Source organism: Cygnus olor, chromosome 4 (assembly GCF_009769625.2).
Source record: "Cygnus olor isolate bCygOlo1 chromosome 4, bCygOlo1.pri.v2, whole genome shotgun sequence".
Taxonomy (NCBI): Eukaryota; Metazoa; Chordata; class Aves; order Anseriformes; family Anatidae; genus Cygnus; species Cygnus olor.
In genome coordinates, this window is record NC_049172.1 from 26,464,400 (window position 1) to 26,484,136 (window position 19,737).

Consider the following 19,737-nt stretch of genomic DNA (forward strand, 5'->3'; position numbering starts at 1 on the left):
CATTTCCCACAACACAGGCTTACTGCAAGGTGGTAGCCACTTGGAGATGGACTAAAGAAAAATGTGTGAACTTTCTAAACACAGAAATTCAACGTATATCTGACATGCACACAGAGAGCAGCAGAGTGCTACCTGACTGAAAGGAGCTTCTGGGACTGGGGACTCAGTTTTTGAACTGTCCCAGTATTAGCTGGTAAATAAAAGCCACCCAGTTGTGTTCAGAACCAACGCTTAGACATGGGAAGAAGAGAAGAAGGAAAAACAAAAGCAGAGCTAAGTGGGGTCAAGCCAGCATCAGTCACAGGTCAGTTGCAAGTAAGGTCCTGTGACCGAAACAGCTCCTCCCATCAATAAAATGTTTGGCTGGGCGAGCGAGAAGCAATCACAACCTGTTCCCTCGGCTGGCACCTGGCTCTGGCGAAACCTGACAATCAGATGCTTCTTCCCCGCTGCGTACCAGTTCGCCCATCCTGGGTACCCTGGACAGCAGGAGGAAGGCTGCCAGCAGCCCTGGTCTTGCCAGTAACTGCACCCACCCCTGCTCTCCTTGCGGGCCAGGCGGTGGGGCCAGTGCCCGGGACCTTGGCACAACTCCCTGGGGACAGCGTCCCCTTGCTTTCTGCCCCACCGTTGCTCTCCCCTTCACCTTTTCCTACGCGAGCTCGGCACCTGCCCCGACGCGCCCCGCAGAGCCGCGGCCCTAACCCCACGCTCTCCCGGCAGCTCCAGCACCCGCTGCGTGCCCCCGTCGCTCCCTTCACCGCCCCGTGAAGCCGCGGTGCGGGGCAGCCCCGGCTCCGTGCCCGCAGCCCCGGCCCGCAGCCTCCCGCCGCTTCGGCTCAGCCGACGGACGGCTCCGCGCCTCCCCCGCCCGCACCTAACGGGACCCGCTGCGGGCGGCCCCGCGCCTCGCCCCTCCGCCGAGGGATACGCCGCCGGCCCCCGGCCGCCCCCCGCGGGCCCCGGGGCCGCCCCCCGGCCCGGCCCCGAGCATGCTCAGTGCCGCCCTGACCTACTTTCCCTGCCGGCGCCGGCGGTGCGGGGGGCAGCGCTGCGGCACGGCACGGCTCGGCTCGGCTCGGCTCGGCTCGGCTCGGCTCGGCACGGAGCGGCTCGGCCCCACGGACTGCGGGCAGCGCCGCGCTCCGCCCGCCCCGGGCCCGGCATGGCGCTGCGCGGGGCGCGCTGAGGGGCGCGGCGGCGGCGGGCGCTGCCGCGGGGCGGCCGCCGCGCAGGTGAGCGGGCGGCGGTGGGGCGGCCGCTGGGCGCGGGGAGGCGCTGCCCGAAGCCCGCTGCCCGCTGCCCGGCGCCGGCTCGGCGGGCGCCGCTGGGCGTCTGCCCGCCCCCGGGTGCCCGGCACCGGCAGCTGGCGGTGGGTAGCTGCGGGGGTGCGCCGGGACGGGCAGCGGGGCTGCTGCTGGGCCCCGGGGCTCTGCCTGCCCCCGGAGCCCCGGCTGCGGGCTGGCCGGGGATGAAGGGTCGAGGTGTCCCCCCGGCAGCTTCTCGGGGCCGTCAGAGAGCGGCAGCTGCCCCGCTTTGCGCCGGCGCTCCTCACGGCCTCCTGCTGCTTGGCTGAAACTGCCCTCTCGTTTCACAGGACAGTCTCGGGAGGTAAGGGGCGATCGCAGAGGTGCCCCGAGGTCCTGAAGTTGGGGGCGGTCTGGCAGAGCTCGCAGTGCTGCTGTTCCCTAACGGGCCCGGTTCGAGCAGCGCCGGGCAAGCGGGCTGAAGCGAGGAGAAAGCGGCACGGAGCGGGCACGCGTGTGGTGGGTGCGCTGCCTGCAGGGTCTCGTCCTCCCCGAGTTGGTGAGCTGGAGCGTCTCCTGCGGAGCTTCCCTGCTAACCCCGCTCGGAAGGAGAAGCACCGGCTGCAGGCAATGCCAAATGCAAAATGCGACCTCGTTTGGTACGTATTTGGCTGAAAAAAAACTGTCAAGTTAGCTCGTGGTGGGTAACGCAAAGGGGTTTAAAGGGGAAAATGCAGTATTTTAGTTGGTAAGAGCCAGTGCATTATGGAACAGTTTCTCTCTTCGCTGCCGTAGGACAAAATACGGCAGGTCTCCTTTCAGTGGAGGCAATGTTTGCTTGGCAGGAATCTTTTGTCTGGCTTAGTGTGTACGGTTAGCAACAGCACCATTGGGTACCGGTGGTTGCTGTAGTAGGAATCCTTTTCTTTCTTTTTTTCTTTCTTTTTTTTTTTTTTTGGAAAGCCATCTAATTTAGACTGCAGTATATCAACATCAGTAGATTCTGAGTGCAGCTCGCACAGCTTGAGTGCACATCACATATATACCATTTTTTTCTGAAGAATTCAGAGCTTTCAGATACTTAGACAGATCGCAGACCATCACCAAGAAAAAGCTTTCTTCCTACTTTGTTACAGAGGTACGTGGTATTTGTCCAACACAGGCAAGTTTCCGTCGTGAAAGCTTATAGATAGAATAGCTATGTTAACTGTCACCAGAAGACTGTAGCGTAAGACCTGGCTCCTCAATACACTACTGCCTGGACTTTTTTCATTCCTGCAATTCTGAGCTGCTGCCTGGCCATGCAGATCAGTACCCTTGCAGACCTCTCTCTGTAGTCTTAATTTTGTTACTTAGTTCTGCTAAGTAAAGCAGTGGCATTTTCTAACCACATACAGACCCATCTGAGAAACATCACTTCCAAGACAGTGGATATGCTATTACCTCTCACCAGTTACTATGATTAAAATTATTCATAACAGCATTTTAGAACATCTTTTTTTTTTTTTTTTTAATCTGTCAGGCAGGAAAGGTGTGAAGGGCAGACAAAACTTGTACTTTCTCCTGTAAGTTCCTCTATCAAGATAGAGGAATTCAAACAGATTTAGTGATTTTCATTTAGGTAACAAAAAAAAATTGGTAGTGGACTGTCTTATTTCAGAGTAAAGTCACTACCATGAGTGGTGCCTATTTATCAGAAATAAGGAACTCTGTACAGATGTGTAAATCTCGTATTTTGGAAGAGGGCCACAACAAATGGGGGAATTACATTAAGAACAGCCTATTTAGGTTTAACATTTAATTGTCCTGCCACTCTGAGAGTTTCATAGCAACAAAAGATTTCTGCTGATATTTTCAAGTCATGCAGGAACAGGCGATGTACGCTGCATTGCAACCGCGCCATTGTGTGTGCAGTCCCCAGTCACACCTGTGTGACCATGCGGTGCCCACTCCTACCAGCATTACTGGGTTTTCTCCAGTATGTCTTGTCCGTGGATAGTGGGTGCGTGATGCCAGTGGGCTGTGGTGTGCTATAGTATAACAGTTCACATGGTACAGTTTTCATTTCTAAGCATGTTTCTGAACAGTTATTTCAGCATGATGTTGCTATGCTAGGTGTTCCATGCAGAATCTGTGATCAGCTTGTCAAAAGATGCTTAGGCAGTCATGCTACTTCAATATTAGTCACATTTTTCAGTCCAGAGTAGATAAAATGGCACAAAAGTCTGAATTGTAGACGTTCTTCAGTAACCTTGCGAGGAGTTCTACCTAAATTGCATCTACCTTATTGCACCTAAATTATGGCCATATATAGATGTACTAGGAAAGGGCTGTATTGATCCCATTTGTATACAAGCAAGACTCAAGTTTCTGTGTGATGCAATGCAAACTCCTTTGAATCCTGTCTGCTGTCCCCTCCTGATTCTCGTGGAAGAAGTAGGCACATGCACTTTAACCTGAAATGATCCTTTTCTGCTGCAATCAGTCATGAATGGTTAGATTCCTTTAAATTCCCCCTCACAAGTTTAATCCTGTCCTAATCCCAGTACCCACGTGTAACCTCTTTGCGCAGTATCCCGGAAACCAATAAATGTGAAAAACAGTCATTAAAAACTGGTAATTATATGCATCTTGCAATTCTATGGGGACATAGATGAATTAGTCATACTTTACTCTGTGTTCTCCCAGATTTTTTTTTATTCTCTTTTATATTCCCACTTAAATGGGAGCCTTTTGTTAAAATACTGTTTCTAGTTAAACTATATGCAGCGAATTGAAAATATTCACTTATTCAAAGCACGTAAAAAATTTAGAATTTAAAAAGTAGAAGTCTTTAGCTCTGCAAAGCCCTTCATATCTTTGTTTAAAGAAAACCTAATTTTTAATTTTATATCTTGCTTGAACATCTTACATCTAGAATTTTTCATCTTCATTTGGAAAAAAGAAAACAATTAGATATGCCTGAAGGATGGTTAGCTTTGGCAAACAGCTCAAAAGAGGAGAAAGTGGAAGGAAATGAATTGGGCCCCATTCCACATTGCTGTGTTCCTTCCACTAAGAACAGATAAGCCATGCTGAGAACATATAAGATCTGTTGTATTTGCTGACTTCAGTGACTTAGGCTGTTTGCAGAAGAATGCCTACAGAGTGCTGGTATAAATAGAAGATAAGAGGTGAGTAAAGAAAACGAAAGATACTTAGAACTTGGTGAGGCCAGGCCATGTGTGTGTGGAAGCGTGGGAGAGATTCTCTGCATCTTCTTTGTTACTTCTTTCTCAACAAAGGGGACTTTCAAGCACTGAACCATCTGCATTTACTGCCAACAGTAAAACAGCAGCAGCTATGCTGAAAGCTTGCAAGGAGTTAAGCAAGTGTCTCTTAAAGCCATACAGATGTTTCTAGAATAATAGCTCTGTACACAAAACTACATTGAGTGGCAATTGTCCAGCCTCCAAATAAATACAAATGCTAAATGAATCTAGATAATCTCCATGAAAGAAGAATTTATTTGGAACATTAAAAGTCCTGTAAAGAGTTTATGCCTAGTCGAACATGAGCTGGGCCTTTAGAAGTCTCTCCACTACTGACAGTGTTGAATCTGCTTTATGATTTGGGTAGCCCATAGCTCAGAAGAAGGACATTTCCACCACAGTACTTGTCTTGAATAAAAACAGCAAGCTTTTCCACTAAATATAAAATTTTATTTTGTTTGTATGGCAGTCATTAAAATACCTGCAAGAAAACACTCAAATTGCTCATCCCATATAATAGCGTGCATATGAACTACAACTTACTTAGTGAAAAGCATCCAAATTGCCTAAGCATTTTTTTTCAGTGTATTTCACAAAAAGTTGACTTGATATAGCAGAGGTGCTGAGATTACAGGAACTGCAACATCAGAAGGGAATTTTCCAGAGGTTTGGCATTCTTGAGGTACTTTTAAATAATCTTTCCAGTAATTACCTAACAATAGGCTTCATCTATTCATTTTTAGGTTAATGGATTAGGGTCTTTGAGCATTTGTTGGAGTGAGAACAACCACCAGACCACTCAAAGACATGGTTAAATCAATGCTACCATTCAAGTTTTTAAAGCGAAGGGGGTTTTAAATTCTCTAGGATTTCATATGCTGGCTAGTTTTGCAATATCAAGGCATGAGATAGAACAAAGAGGAACAGTACTGAGGAGAACTTGACAGTAAAATACCTATTTGCAATTAGGCATCTAAAATATTAATATGGTTGTAAAGGTAACATCTGGAGGGTGAAGAACTTCATTTTACCATTGCTGAATAGGATGGTGTGTGCTTCATTCCCTACCCAAAGAGTCTGGATATAGCATATAGGATATTTTTATCTATGTAGGGTAAGTTTGGTCACAAATACAGAATGTGGAATAACCTTTTTGCTTAGTACTTTCATGCTGCAATTTATCAATACGCTATTGAACCTTGAAACTGAAATACATGAATCTTTACAGTCATTAACTTTACTCCCCTACAGTGTTGGTTGTGTCTAGAACAAAATAACCTTGAAAGATATTCATTCTGAATTTTGCCCCACTTCTGCTGTTAATGGTAGAATAAGCTTTGACCCCTGATGTTTCCATTTTCTTTATTTATTTATTTACCATTTGTCACCTTGTAAAACAAATTTATAAATGTTTGCCTGGAATAGTTTACCAGTGTCTATGAAACATAAAATTAACTTAAGAGTCCAAAAAAGGAGTTTGAGTTGCCATACCAACAGCCATTCTTGTTCACTACCCAGAGCTGTACATTCAGAGGACAACGAATACACAGAAGAAAGATAAATCCCCACATACTGCACAGGTTATCATAATCCAGGAACCTCTGCATGTAAATTTTATACGGTCTCTCTTGAATCTCCATGAATTTCCTTATTTTACCTTGTGTGAAGAAATTTTTGTCTAGGTATATGTTAATAAAAGAACCTTCCTTCTCTTTCTTCCCACTGTCCCATCTTCCACCTCAGTTTCAAAATTGGTCTTGTTTTAGTATTATGAGAAACAGCGAATATGTATGCCTCAGCTGTCTTCTTTACGCCATTCAATTTTGTGTGTATTTTTAATAACATCTCTTCCTACTCATCTACCCTCTGAAGTCAGTAGTCTGTAAAGGTTATCTTAGTCTGTCTTTGGCTTATCTCTGCTTTATTCCATTTCAACATTAGATTTAGCAGAAGCAAGTGTTCTGTAGCACCAAGAAGCCTGACTTAACAGCAGATAATAACCCACGAACTTTAGAATCTGACTATTACATGTTGGGAAAAAAAAAAAGTAATACTGCCAATACCCCAAATAAGTTATTAGTTATTTAACTTGGTGTTTCATTAGTTACCTAGGCTGGAAATAAGTCCTCTCTAAATGGTAAAGACACCATAGGTTATGTAAGTACAGTGGATAAGGGCAAGCACATTTTCTTTTAGGCTGTAGTCAAAACTCTCAGCTTGTCTCCTCATTCTAAAATACTGACATTTAAAAGGATTATAAAGGGGATTGTGAAGGCAACTTTCCAGCATACCAAGGCAGCTGAATACAGCCAAAGAGACTCAAACACATACATAAGCTGGGAGCTGCTGCCCAGTTGGGAAGCACCAGCCTAGATGGGCAGAAGGAAGCTCTTCAACCTATGAACGTTACCAATGTGCCACCTTTTTGACATAGCCAGGAAAGCAGAAATGACTGTGGAGGACTGAAGTCCTCCCCAGAAGAATGAACAGAGCAGCTGTTTCAGACCCAAGCCTTAATATTTTATTGACTAGCTAATGAGTAGAGAAATAAGTCAGAACATTGCTGCTAGTTGTTAAATGAGTGATATTTCTCTTCACTTGCCTGTCTGGACCCTAACAGCTTAATCTTTTCATTCAGTGGTTCTCGCTCTTAAGCCTATGGGCTGGCAGCCAACTTCTTAGCTTCTCTGTGCCGTTATTATGCCACATGGTTCATTCTTCTGCATTCCTGTTCCAGTAACACCTGTTAGCTTTTACTGTTGTCCACTTTGAAAAGGCATTGCCCGTGGCAACTAGGAGAGGGGATTGGTCTGAATAGGGAATGTAGTAAGTGGTTTTTAAATAATAAAGGATTAGCTTTAATTTTGTAGCATCATCTTGATAGTTATTTATAGACAAATGAGAATTAGAATGAAAATAATTTCATTTTCTTGATCGCTTACAAGTTAAGCAAGACACCATTGTGATGCTAAAGCTATCAGAATGTAATTTATGCATTGTACAATGAGCTGACTTCTGGTGCTTCACTTCTGAATTGAATAACCTCACAGTTAACAGGATTACACATTATTCCAAGTACAGGAACAGGCAAGTCTTACAGAACAAAGCAAGCCAGGAAAAGGTATACATCACTGACCTCCTTTTCTGTTCTTTTGTGCTCTGTCATCATGTCGTTCTGCACAAATGCAGTACTTACTAATGTAGCCCCTCACCCACAGTCCTTTTCCTCAGTGGCAGAAATACTGGGAAGTAAACTCATCTGCAACATGAAAAAATAAATGGTCAGTCAGAACATGTTCCTGAGTGATAAATGTTCCCAGCCAGTCTGAACTGCAAGTGTCTTCTCATCAGACCACTGATGGTTTTGGACAGAGATGTTTTAACCTCAGGTTGGTCCATTTCACAGTTACGAGTAATGCCATCAGCCTGCAGCTCTGCTTGTTCTTGAGCCTATTTCCAGGGGACTTCTGTGGATAAAAACGCATAGATAGCACCATAGAGACAGCTATTCTGTCACTTAGAAGAAAAACGTGTAATATAGTTCCGGGTGCCCGGCACCGGCAGCTGGCGGTGGGTAGCTGCGGGGGTGCGCCGGGAGGGGCAGCGGGGCTGCTGCTGGGCCCCGGGGCTCTGCCTGCCCCCGGAGCCCCGGCTGCGGGCTGGCCGGGGATGAAGGGTCGAGGTGTCCCCCCGGCAGCTTCTCGGGGCCGTCAGAGAGCGGCAGCTGCCCCGCTTTGCGCCGGCGCTCCTCACGGCCTCCTGCTGCTTGGCTGAAACTGCCCTCTCGTTTCACAGGACAGCCTCGGGAGGTAAGGGGCGATCGCAGAGGTGCCCCGAGGTCTTAAACGGTCTTGAATTTGGGAGGGATCTGGCAGAGCTCGCAGTGCTGCTGTTCCCTAACGGGCCCGGTTTGAGCAGCGCTGGGCAAGCGGGCTGAAGCGAGGAGAAAGTGGCACGGAGCGGGCACGCATGTGGTGACAGAGTCCTGTCACTTAGAAGGAAAACCTGTCATAGTTCCCTCATGTGGCTTGTCTCGTGTATATTTCCTTGGAAGTTAATCCCATGAGCAGCACTGTTACTTTCAGATTTTCAGTTTACACCATGTGGGTTGGGGAAGAAAAAAACAAAACCACTTAACGTAAGGAACCCTGGCAACCATCTTTCACTGGCAAATTTTGCTACAGATACAATATGCCAGGGGATGTTATCTGTGTATTAGATGTTGGAGAATTTAGGGATTCTTCTGGTACCACCAGAGGTAAGCCTGTCCCTCGCTACAGCTTTGTAGATGGGAGAGGTAGCTCAGACAGCTACGGGTGTTTCTTTTCCTTTTCATGCACCACAGTTTAAAAAAAGAAGAAAAAAGTAAGAGTATGTAACCACATTAACACTACTATAAACTTTTAGTTTTTTAAGTCTTTTACATGTATCTTGTGTGTGTTTTGAGGATGGCAGAAAGGAATGCATCCATTCTTTCCATGACCATAAATTTTACTTTATATTAATCTCCCATTTGGGAGCAAAAATGCTCCCAGAGACTGAGTCTGTTCCTACAGAGCAAATACTTACAGTGCAGACATAAGTGTCTTGTGTCCTGTGTTATCCTCAGACTTGAGGAGTTACTGCAGCAGTCTTTGTCTAGTCAACCTAGCTGTGCTCTCTTACTTAGGGGCAGGTTAAAAGGTTACCACTTTGGCTGCCTTCATCAGGTTTATCATGGGCCACATTTAATTAATGCCTGTCATGGCCAGGATCCAGCATGATAGCACTGTGCCCACTTCTCTTGTATCCTGGATTCTCTCATGTCTTTGCCAGAAGTGGGCTGACATCACTAGCAGCCCTGTTTCAGTCTCCTTACCCTCTCCATTTAGTTGTGTGATTGAATCATAACCCATTGCATCACTTAGGTTTAACAAAGCAGCTGACTCCCACAGTTGTTTTCCTTAATATCCTTAGGCTGCTGTTGTGCCTCAGGCAAAGCAGTAGGACAGAAACTCTCAGGAAATCTCCCTTCGCACCAGAGTCCAATGTGAGCACGTTTTCTACCTTTTCCAATTGTCTCTCTCCCCCTCCTTCTTCCTGCTCTCCTACCCTGATTACAGCTGTTGTGGTCCTGCGCAACAGATAAACAGATAAGCAGAGGGTCTGGGATGTGCAGCTCCCTGAGTGGCCACCCTTTAACTTTCTCTTGCTACGTAGGGCTGAGAAAACCTTTTTTTTTTTCTTCCATTTTTTTGTTCTGCACTAACAGTGCCTAGGATATGCATGCCAAAGAGAAGATTCCCTATCACTTCTTAGTTGCCCTGGGAACATTTGTTTAAACTGGCAGCTTAAAACACGTCTTCAGAGACATCTCTCCCCGACTCTTCAGACATACCCAAGAGCCCTTCCCTGGATGGCATGTGAAAGCAGCAGCCACCATTTCCAAACATCCTGCTTTAAGTCTCCTGCCTGGTTATTGCTCATTCCAGCCATCAAACTGTATTTATTTCAAGCAGAAATGCATCTGCGGAGGTTTTAAGTGCTTTCTTAACATTCTGCATTCCAGGAACATACATGGGAAAGTACATTCCCAAGAGTGACACGAGTAGGCACGAATCTCCCACAGTAGACGTAAATTATTCGGCTCTACTTCTTAAATTTTACTGCAGCTATTTATGATACACTTCTGTGGTGCCAGAATGAGGGAGCTGCTGTTATTTTCAGACAAGTGATCGGCCCTTTGGCTATGTAAACCAGTCAGATTTGGTACTGCTACACAGAAGTTCGGTTTTTGCTTTCATACGCTCCGTGTTAAGCACAGGTGAACATACAGAACAGGCATGCCTCACGTTGTTACTGCCATCACACTCTGCAAAATATCCATCCATAGCATCCCTACACTGCAGGGATTCAGTGGGCCACCAACCAAACCGAGCTTCCCAGTACACCAGGGGTCCTTCCTCACGTCGTTTCTGTTCACCTGCTGAGGTGATCTTTTATTTCTTTCTGGAATTCAGATTCCTCTCCATGCTAAACAATGTGTTTGATTGCTACAGATTTTTCTGCCATCAAAAAATATGGTAGGCTCAAATACAATAATTACTGGCCGCAGCCAGTAATTAGCAGTACAAAGCTTGATGAATGTATGTTGTTCTTTTGCCCTTCCCATTGTCTTAATCCAGCCAGTCTTTGTTCCTGCTCCCTTGCCAGGAAGTGTGACGTGTCTTTTGGCTTTTCTGTATGGCGCAATGCAGATCTATAACGCTGTACAAAAACATTTTATAGACTGAATATGTGTAGCCATAAAGAATGGCTGTCTCCAAGGTTAATGGAGTAGTAGAAACGAGATGTAAATAGTTACTGAAGTGAACAGGCAGAATCAAAGATTTTTTTGCAAAGTGCAGATTTACACAGGCTATACCTATAGAGGGCTTCTGAAACACAGACTCTACACAGTTTGCATAATTGGAAATGGATTTCTGAAGTCAATGTTTATATAGCTTTTTGTGACAAATGTGATTTGCATATTAATTTTAAAGTTAAAAAATTAGTCTGGCTCTTCAGGGCAAATATTTCCATATTGAGTATTTAGAAAAAATGAGGAAAAGTGAGGGCAAGCTTGGAATTGTGACAGACATCCATACCATGCTTGCAGCTTACCTAAAAATACATAGTTTGTCGTTTCCAGTAATGATTCATCCTACAACACAGAGGAAACTAATTTGCTCTTTTAATAACAGTTGTATGAAATCAAGTTCAGTGCCTTACAGAGAACAGAGGATGGAGAAGAAAACAGCCTAACTCAAATATTACCGGTGAAAGACAGTAATGTTTTCTTTCCTTCTTGAATAAAGGAGAAAAGAAGGAAGGGGATTATTTGTTTGTTTTTATTTTAGTGTTTCCCATATATCTGGAACTGTCTAACCTTGTCAGCATTTTTCCATTCTAAGGTAGATGAGATACTTTGGTGTCACCTAGGTCTTTAATAAAGCTCAAACCTTTTGCAAGTGAAATGTTCAGTTGGGGAAAGTTTGTTGGATACTTACTGTGTCCTATATTGGATTCCAGGTAGATTTCTCTAACTAATAATTTTCATGAAGTTTGTATTATTTACCTTACACGAACATGAGTTAGATATTCTGATGTGATTTAAACATAATTTGTGGCCCTTAGACTCTGAGTGAAGTTTTCGATGGTGTTCATTTTGAGGCCAGCATTGTGCCGTCAGTCAGTAGTGAATGCCGGTTGTGTTCACTGGGAGCGTAATGTGGCCAATAGAGAGCACATTTGTAAATCCCTGTCCTCTGTCTACAAACTGAAATCACTGTTTAAGAAAGAGCCCATTGTAGATGATTGGTTGAGGAAAAATATTGTAGTGAGAGTGTGCAAAAACTGTAAAGGCAAAACACTTAATGCCACATAAGGAATGAAAAAGACCCAATTTCATTTGTACCTCGAAGCAACCTTGCCCATCATTATGTCACTAGCAAGCTCCAAAACCTTTCCTGGAGTAATTCTTTCTTATGTCATTCCACAGTTCATCTAAGACCATGCACATGGCAGAGTTGCAGCACTGAATTGGTAGTGACAGCTTTGATGTGCTGTACCTTTGTTTTTCCTGTTGATTTTGCAAATGTTAAAAAAAAAAATGAGAGAAATCTATAGAACTTTTGGAATAAAACTGTAGCTGCTGCTGTAGCTAAATTGCTCCTAAGTGTCTAGGTGATAAAAGCCTTCTCCCACGCCTGCCACTCTGAACAACACTATTGTCAGGAAAATGTATGCATCTTTTTCCAGTAAGAAAAAGGACTGTGATAACATTAGCATTTAGACAAGACACTGAGCTGATGATTGTGAAATGCATTAATGGATGTGTCACTATTTTAAAAGAGCACATCTAATGGATTGTTTATACATGCCATCTTATTGTACTTATTTATTTATTTTATAGGATATTTTAAACATAAAATTGCATGGATCAAAGTAAAACTCTCCTGTGACCTCCTCACCTTAAGGGCCCGCATTCAACAGCACCGACTCCAGTTTCCTGCCAGTTGCGTGTACCACCGGAGGAAAATGAACATACTGAGCAGCCGCCACTTTCTGTACTTTCTGCCCACCACTCGCCTTGTCATCTTACTAGCAGCTCTGACGACTGCTGAGGATGTGACTAATAGCACTTTCAACCGCACTGACATGAACACGGGATCTGTGCCTGTGGTCATCTCCCGCATCGACCATATTATAGTCAAGGAGGGGAGTAGTGCCTTGATTGACTGCAATGTCCAAGGTAGTCCTAGTCCGCATTACAGATGGTACAACTCCAATGGCCAGCTGCTCCAAGAGGAAGAGAATAAAGGTAAGATTTTATTATTCTCAGCAATGTAGCCTGTCCTGAGACACTTCTGATTTCAGCAGGGTAACTAAAAACCTTAATTTAATGGCCTGACAATGGTGTTTGCCCGCGGGAAAATATATGAAAGCACACTGGGATCATGGCAACTATAAATGTGTTGTGCACACCTGGGAAGAAAACAACAATGTTTTTGTGATGTGTTATGTATAGTAAAACATACCAACAAGCTGAAGTGCTTAAGGTGTGGGCAGGTTTCTTTTCATTGGAAGACTTCAGGTTTGATCTTATTTCCCATTCTTTCCTCTTTGTTTTCTTTGGCACCAAAGAACACAGAAAAGCTATTATCCAACTCAAGGAAGGATTCTCTTGACATGGGAATAGTTCATTGCTGTGATTTTAACATAGCTAACTCCCTGCTAGCCCTCTTGTCTTTATGCATAGTGCCATGGGAGTGTGAGAAACAGGAGATGCCCTGAATGACCAAGAGAAAAATCTATATAGGATCAGCAGTCTACAGAGACAAGCCAAGTCTGAGCCATCCTGGCTGCAGTAAGACTCTTCAGGTGTATTTGCCAGAGACCTTCATTTCACATGAGCTTTTTTTCCTTAAAGGAAGGTTTGATGAATAATCCTAGTTATACTTCTAGGGAATATTTGCTGGGAAGGAAAGGTATTTTGCTCATGTAATCCTTCCGTACTGACTGCTTTGTTCACAGCAGGATGAAATAAATTCTTAGTAATTCATACTAATGCAGGACAGCTTGTATAATAGCTGGGCTGAGGGAGAACTTTGTTATGATGGAGTAAAGACTGAGCCAGATGTATGTGCTTCAACAGTGTGTCTGTAAACTGCTTAACAGGTGTATTTTACCATTCTCTGTAAAGCTGGGGAAAAGAGCTACTTGAGCTAGTTAAGCAGACTTTCAGATACAATTTGTCTGGTCATGGCAACATACTGTGACTAGAGCTCCAGAGTGTTTTACTAGAGTTTACCACTGGAAGTTTTCCCATTTAGTTAGGCATCTAACTTTAGGTCTTTGTGTAGTTGACTGAGAGAGGTAGCTACTAACACAAACATTCAGGTAGGTAAGCAAAAACTTTGAACAAATCAGTAAAAATTACATGTGGCATTAAGACAATATAACTTTAACCTAGACTTTCAACACTGCACTCCTCCTTTAAGAAATTGATGCTTTTCCTTTAAGAAATGTTTCCTAGCACAAGATGTTCCTCTACTATGTATGTGGTTAGGCTGAAAAAGGTGTTGAATTGTTATAACAAAACCAGCAATGATACCTTTTCTAATCATTGTTTTCTCATTAGGCTTACACTATCTGCCAGGATCCATTGGCACAAAACCAGTATTTGAGTCACAGTTCAATGCTATTATGTCATTTATAAGAACTGGAGCCAGGGTACATCAGCAAGGCATCTTGTCATTTTACAGTGAATAAAGACCTACTTTGCCAACACTGCAATTCCAATAAATGTTTAGCAGCCAATACTGTGTATCTTATCACAGAGCTGGAGAAGGAAGTATCATCCCCTATAAGACAGTTTCCCTCAAAATTTGCCTAACTTTAACTGATTGGAGTGATTTGTGTGTGTGTGAAGGTCTGCTTTAGACTGATTTTTTTGTTTAATCTATGCTTTTTAATTTCAGGCAAAGTGATTCAGCTGTTTTCAAGAACTAAGCTAGGGCAAATGTACTGTTTTGGCTAAGTTATAAATTCTGGTAAGCTTGACACCACTAAATGAGGATTATCAAAAGATATAATTTTTTATATGGACTGAAGTAGGGATCTTGGGGGAGTATTTTCTATATAGGTTTTTACTGGAGGTAATGTAAAAAACAATTTGGACAAGCCATGTTTAGTAAGAAAAACTTTCAAACTGGTAAAAGCCCATAACTGCTCTGAATTAAAGGCTTTTTTAGACTTATTTTGAGTCTCAAAGTTGCCCACAGATTCTTCCATGAAAGAAATAAGGTAAGAAACAGAACAATCTTCTTAACAACAAAAGAATTTCCACAAAAAGGATAAAATAAATGTAGAAGCAAGACATATACCAGCCTGTGGCAGGACTGCAATCTTGGCCTTGTGATTTAAATCCACTGCACTGGGTTTTTGTGGTGTTTTACGCCTCTAATCACAGATTCAATGTCTTTGGTCAGCTGCCTCAACAGACTTAAATTGCAGCAGGTTAGGTTTAAGGAAATACATCTTTCATACAGCAAACAAAATTTCAGGTAAACACCTGAAATCCCTTGGTGTGGAAGATTCTTGAAAATCCATCATTGACTTCACAGATACCTCTCAGGAATGGCTTCAGATTGTGTTAGGAAGCAGCTGACTCTGCCTCTGAGCAGCAGTATTTATTAGATGATCTTGTTCACTTACATCAGCCTATGCTGTTGTTTTACAGGGAAATCTTCTGTATGGTATCTCCCTGTGTGAAATATTCAGAAGGCACAGAGGCACTCATACACTTTTCTGCTGTTCCATCCACCGTATGAACTTAAAGGGGTGGGTTTCCATGAGGCAAAGAATTGATACCAGCTTTTCATATTGGAGTTGAATTGTGTTTTTTTTTCCAGCAAAGTTGCAATTTAATAAATTGTATCACACACAATAAAGCAAAAAAACTATATATCCCCAGCTCTTAAATGTTAGCAACATTTGAATAAAGATGAAGCTTATCCCTGGAAGCGTTCAAGGCCAGGTTGGATGGGGCTTTAGGCAACCTGGTCTAGTGGAAAGTGTTGGTTTGGAACTAGATGGTCTTTAAGGTCCCTTCCAACCCAAGCCATTCTATGATTCTATGATATTCAAAGTTGATGTCAATGATTTGACAGTAACCTAGCTAGGATCTCAGGGAGAGAAAACTCTTTGAGATGGTAAATTCTTTGTCTTCTTGTCAACATTATTTCCCTCCTCTAAAATCTGAGGCCAGTTTGACAAAGCTGATGTTTAAGACTATGTTGATCATGCGAACAAAATATTCTAACTAAGTTATTCTGTCTCTTCTCCAGCAGGAAAATGGTGGTTTCTTGACAATGGGCTACTAAACATTACCAGCGTGTCTTTTGAAGACAGAGGTAAATACACATGTGTCGCATCTAATACGTATGGCAGTGTTAACAATACTGTGACACTGAGGGTTGTCTATACTTCCGGAGATATGGGAATCTATTACATGATTGTCTGCCTCGTAGCTTTTACCATTGTTATGATATTGAACATTACCCGCTTATGTATGATGAGCAGTCACCTAAAGAAAACAGAGAAAGCAATCAATGAATTCTTCAGAACAGAAGGAGCAGAGAAACTCCAGAAAGCCTTTGAAATTGCAAAGCGTATCCCAATTATCACTTCAGCCAAAACGCTCGAGCTCGCCAAAGTAACACAGTTCAAGACCATGGAATTTGCTCGCTACATCGAAGAGCTTGCTCGCAGCGTACCTTTGCCACCTCTCATCATGAACTGCAGGACTATAATGGAAGAAATTATGGAGGTTGTCGGTCTGGAGGAGCAAGGACAGAATTTTGTACGGCAGACAGCAGAAGGCCAGGAAACCACAGAAACAGATGAGCTGTATATGATCCCGAATGCTTTGAAGCGCAGTGACTCTCCCACAGCTGACTCTGATGCATCATCACTGCACGAGCCACCTCAACAGATTGCAATAAAAGTGTCGGTTCACCCGTTGTCCAAAAAGGACTGCATGGATGGTCAGTCGCAAGAAAGCATGCAGCTGGACACCAAGGAAGAAGGCACTCCTCAAACACCAGCACTTCCTGTGGAGCCTCCTCCTGAGCCTTCTGCTGAACTCAGTTCTGATGACACAGCATTGGCAAATGACAAAAGTACATGTGTTATATATGAAAGCCATGTATGATAGTTACTCCTGAATCTATGCATAGCAGGAAAATCAGGTGGAGCTCTTTTAAAAATGCATATTGTACTTGCCGCTAAGCCTTACCTGGAGACTATCATAGCAAAAGCATGTATGTGGATTATCTGGCACTTTCTTCTCAATTTGACTTTAGTTTACCATGATGTATGGCAGAATAATTGCTAATACATTAATATTAATTGCTCTTTGGGGTTAGGAGTATTTCCAAGAAACATTTACCTCAGCATTTTCTAGGTCGGAGTCACCTGTAAGTGGCTTCTTGAAGTCACTGGTAGTATCTGAGGTAGGACACTTGAATTTGCTAAACACAAAGCTGGTTTTCATTTTCCTCCTTCATTCTCATTATTTCCATCTATTGCATTTTTGCAAATATTGTCTTGTGAATTTGAATTATTGCCCAAGAGGCAGCACTCCAATAGCCAAATAAAATCCTAATAGATCCCATTTACAAAGCCTGTTTGCTGAGCTGCATTGTGATTTAGAGGGCTATTAAGGAAAGTTAAAATGTTTCCATTTCATTTGAGAGCAGGCTGCTTAGGCACAAAGGGAAATAGTTTCCTCTTTTCCATGGAATGAAGATGCCAACAAGTATTTTTTTCACATCAAGAAACAACTTTGAGGTGTATTTTACAGATAGGAAAGCCCTTCAACATCTTACAGAATGCTGCAGTCACAGCTCTGCAGGGTGTTTTTGCATGTATTTGACCATCTCTGACTTTGCCAGAAGTTTATATGGAAAACAGTTGCAAATCTGCCAGATGTCTTGTTTTGTAGTAATTTGGTAGGAGTAAGTATGTGCAGCCCTACTAGAAGACATGCAAGTGTGTTAGCAGCAATCCTGCAAACTCCAGGGAACAGCTGATGACGAGGGTGAAATGGCAGAAGACCATTTTACTGGGATTCTCATTTTTTTTTGCAGATTCATATTCCGAGGGGCAAGCCTAAATTCATCTATAAGCATAAGTCTGGGAATGTCTTATCCAAATTAAAAAAAATCAAACAAAAAAGCGTGCTGTAAAATTACAATGATGATCACACAAACTGCTTACTGTGTTATAATTCCTTTTGTATTTTAAGAACCTCCTACATATGTAGGATGTTCACTACTTGAGAACACGTGACTCTATCCCAGTAAAGCTTTAATGATTATGGCAATTGTGGCATTAAAAAGGATCGACATTTATGCCAGAAAAAGCGAGGAGTGGAAGGAAAGTGCTAATTTCTATTGCAGACAGACAATAAAAAGGACCTTTTCTGGAGTGAGTCTCAAAAGAAAGCACTTCCAAGAGGAGCCCTTGTAGGCTTAATAGCATATTAATTATCTGACACACATTTAATTTGGAACTAATGAACAATCACCTGATAGTTTTTAAGAAAGCCTGTATTGTAAGTATAGATACTCAAATCTGGAATCGAGTATATTGAAGAAAAAGAAGTCAGTTAAGTCTATGGGGAGATGATGCATGGATGGCTCTCCGAATGTTTTATTGAAGTAGTCACATCTACATGTGTCCTTCAGAGGTAATCAGCTATATTAACTGCACAGGTCATTAAGACAACGCAAAGGCAATGTTGCAGCTATCTGTAAAAACCACTGAGGTTTTTTGTGGACTTCTTCATATTAAAGAGCAGAGCTTCAATAGCAGTGTAGTACAGGAACACCCTGTGACTTCCCTTTGTATACTTATTAAAAAATACTTGTTTAATAAAGGTCTTCAGATATTGCAATTGAACTTGTGAAAATGACAGCATTTAGTTGCCTAACATTTGTGCTTACCACTGTGGCAGGCATCTATACAAAACGCATTTGCACATACCCAAAAGGAAACACGCAAGGGCAAAGTCCCTTTAGGAATGTGGCTGGAAATACTTTAGAAGCAATATAAATGTAGAACACAGGGTAGAGCACCATGAGGAACCTCACTTCTGACCAGTGCGATTGAAAACACTTCTGATGCAAACTTAATTCCTTGTCTGAGTCCAAAGTACATTTCTGTTCAGTGTTCACATCAGTTTTTCTTCAAGTCCCTTAATTTGCTTCTAGTATGAAAAAAAGATGAGGGCAGAAACAAAAGCAGGAACTTGCATTGAATTACTTTTATTCACCTTAATCTCCTGAAAAGATGCATCTTGTTTTTTCTACCTGCTCAGCACTTACAAACAATGTAATTCATTTTGAAGTTATCTGCTTGGTGCCCAACTAAGATTGCTCAGATGAGCAAGGATGTTCTCTTTCAAAGCATAAAAATAATTTTAAAATTGCACTTCAATAACAAAAAAGGTTCAATATTAGCTTATTGTATTAAAGTACAGTATTTAATTTTAATAGTATTTTAATTATAATTTTTTTACAGTGCGTATCAGACCTCTTCGCATATTCATATGGTGATTGGGTACCAGGCAGTTCAGACCCTGACTGCTGCCCAACCTGTTTATTATTTATTTATTGAGCAATATGGAAGAGCAAACAATCCCCATGGTTTTCTTTACTGTCCCTGTGCAAACTTCCTTGAAGATACAGATTATATTTTTTTCCAAAGGTTGCCCACAAAGATTGTGTATTTAAATACAAGCACACTTTGCAAACCATTTATAAACAACAGTTATTTGGATTAGAGGCATGTAATAGGTACAGTGCTGAATTTCCGCTGTTGCAAGGTCAAAAGGAACTTCTTTGTCTTTGCTGGAGCTGGAGTCACTCAGAGCTGAGAGGCCACAGGTAGGACTGGCCTAGCCAGTAAAGCCTTTGGACATTTAGCTTGGTGGTATTACCGGAATAAAAACAACAGCACTGTATCTAAAGAAAATACAGATTGTAATGGTTCTGTTTTATGTATTCATTCTCTTTTCATGTGTCTTTATGCATCTATTGTATAACACCTGAAAGAATAAAGCTTTTTACATGCTTTCAGGTACTTTCTTCTGTGGGAGCTATGTGGGCAAAGATCCAAACCTTTTCCTCTTTCAGATTTTCTGGCTGTGCTAT

The 19,737-nt window shown here is 42.7% G+C and overlaps 1 protein-coding gene and 1 pseudogene across 3 annotated transcripts; one reads left to right on the forward strand and one right to left on the reverse strand.

Annotated features, from left to right (window-relative positions):
- The first annotated feature begins 1,165 nt into the window (after nt 1-1,165).
- MFAP3L (microfibril associated protein 3 like) lies at nt 1,166-19,666 on the forward strand. Of its 3 annotated transcripts, XM_040555051.1 has the most exons (4): nt 1,166-1,235; nt 1,598-1,906; nt 12,432-12,839; nt 15,868-19,666. In XM_040555051.1, the coding sequence occupies exons 2-4, from the start codon at nt 1,885-1,887 to the stop codon at nt 16,731-16,733; spliced, it is 1,296 nt and encodes a 431-aa protein (XP_040410985.1). In that variant the 5' UTR covers nt 1,166-1,235; nt 1,598-1,884; the 3' UTR covers nt 16,734-19,666. The 3 variants fall into 3 exon arrangements, with proteins under 3 accessions (XP_040410985.1, XP_040410986.1, XP_040410987.1); XM_040555052.1 differs by lacking the exon at nt 1,166-1,235 and having other exon boundaries at nt 1,370-1,906; nt 15,871-19,666; XM_040555053.1 differs by lacking the exons at nt 1,166-1,235; nt 1,598-1,906 and adding an exon at nt 8,047-8,307.
- The window catches only part of LOC121069292, a 66,014-nt pseudogene continuing 49,047 nt past the window's right edge, over nt 2,771-19,737 (reverse strand).

Bases quoted from the DNA above. Each gene is read 5' to 3' on its own strand.
- MFAP3L (XM_040555051.1), top strand. From the start codon at position 1,885: ATGCAAAATGCGACCTCGTTTG. The intron at 1,907-12,431 runs GTACGTATTTGG...TTTATTTTATAG, and splicing joins GCAAAATGCGACCTCGTTTG to GATATTTTAAACATAAAATT. The intron at 12,840-15,867 runs GTAAGATTTTAT...TCTCTTCTCCAG, and splicing joins CCAAGAGGAAGAGAATAAAG to CAGGAAAATGGTGGTTTCTT.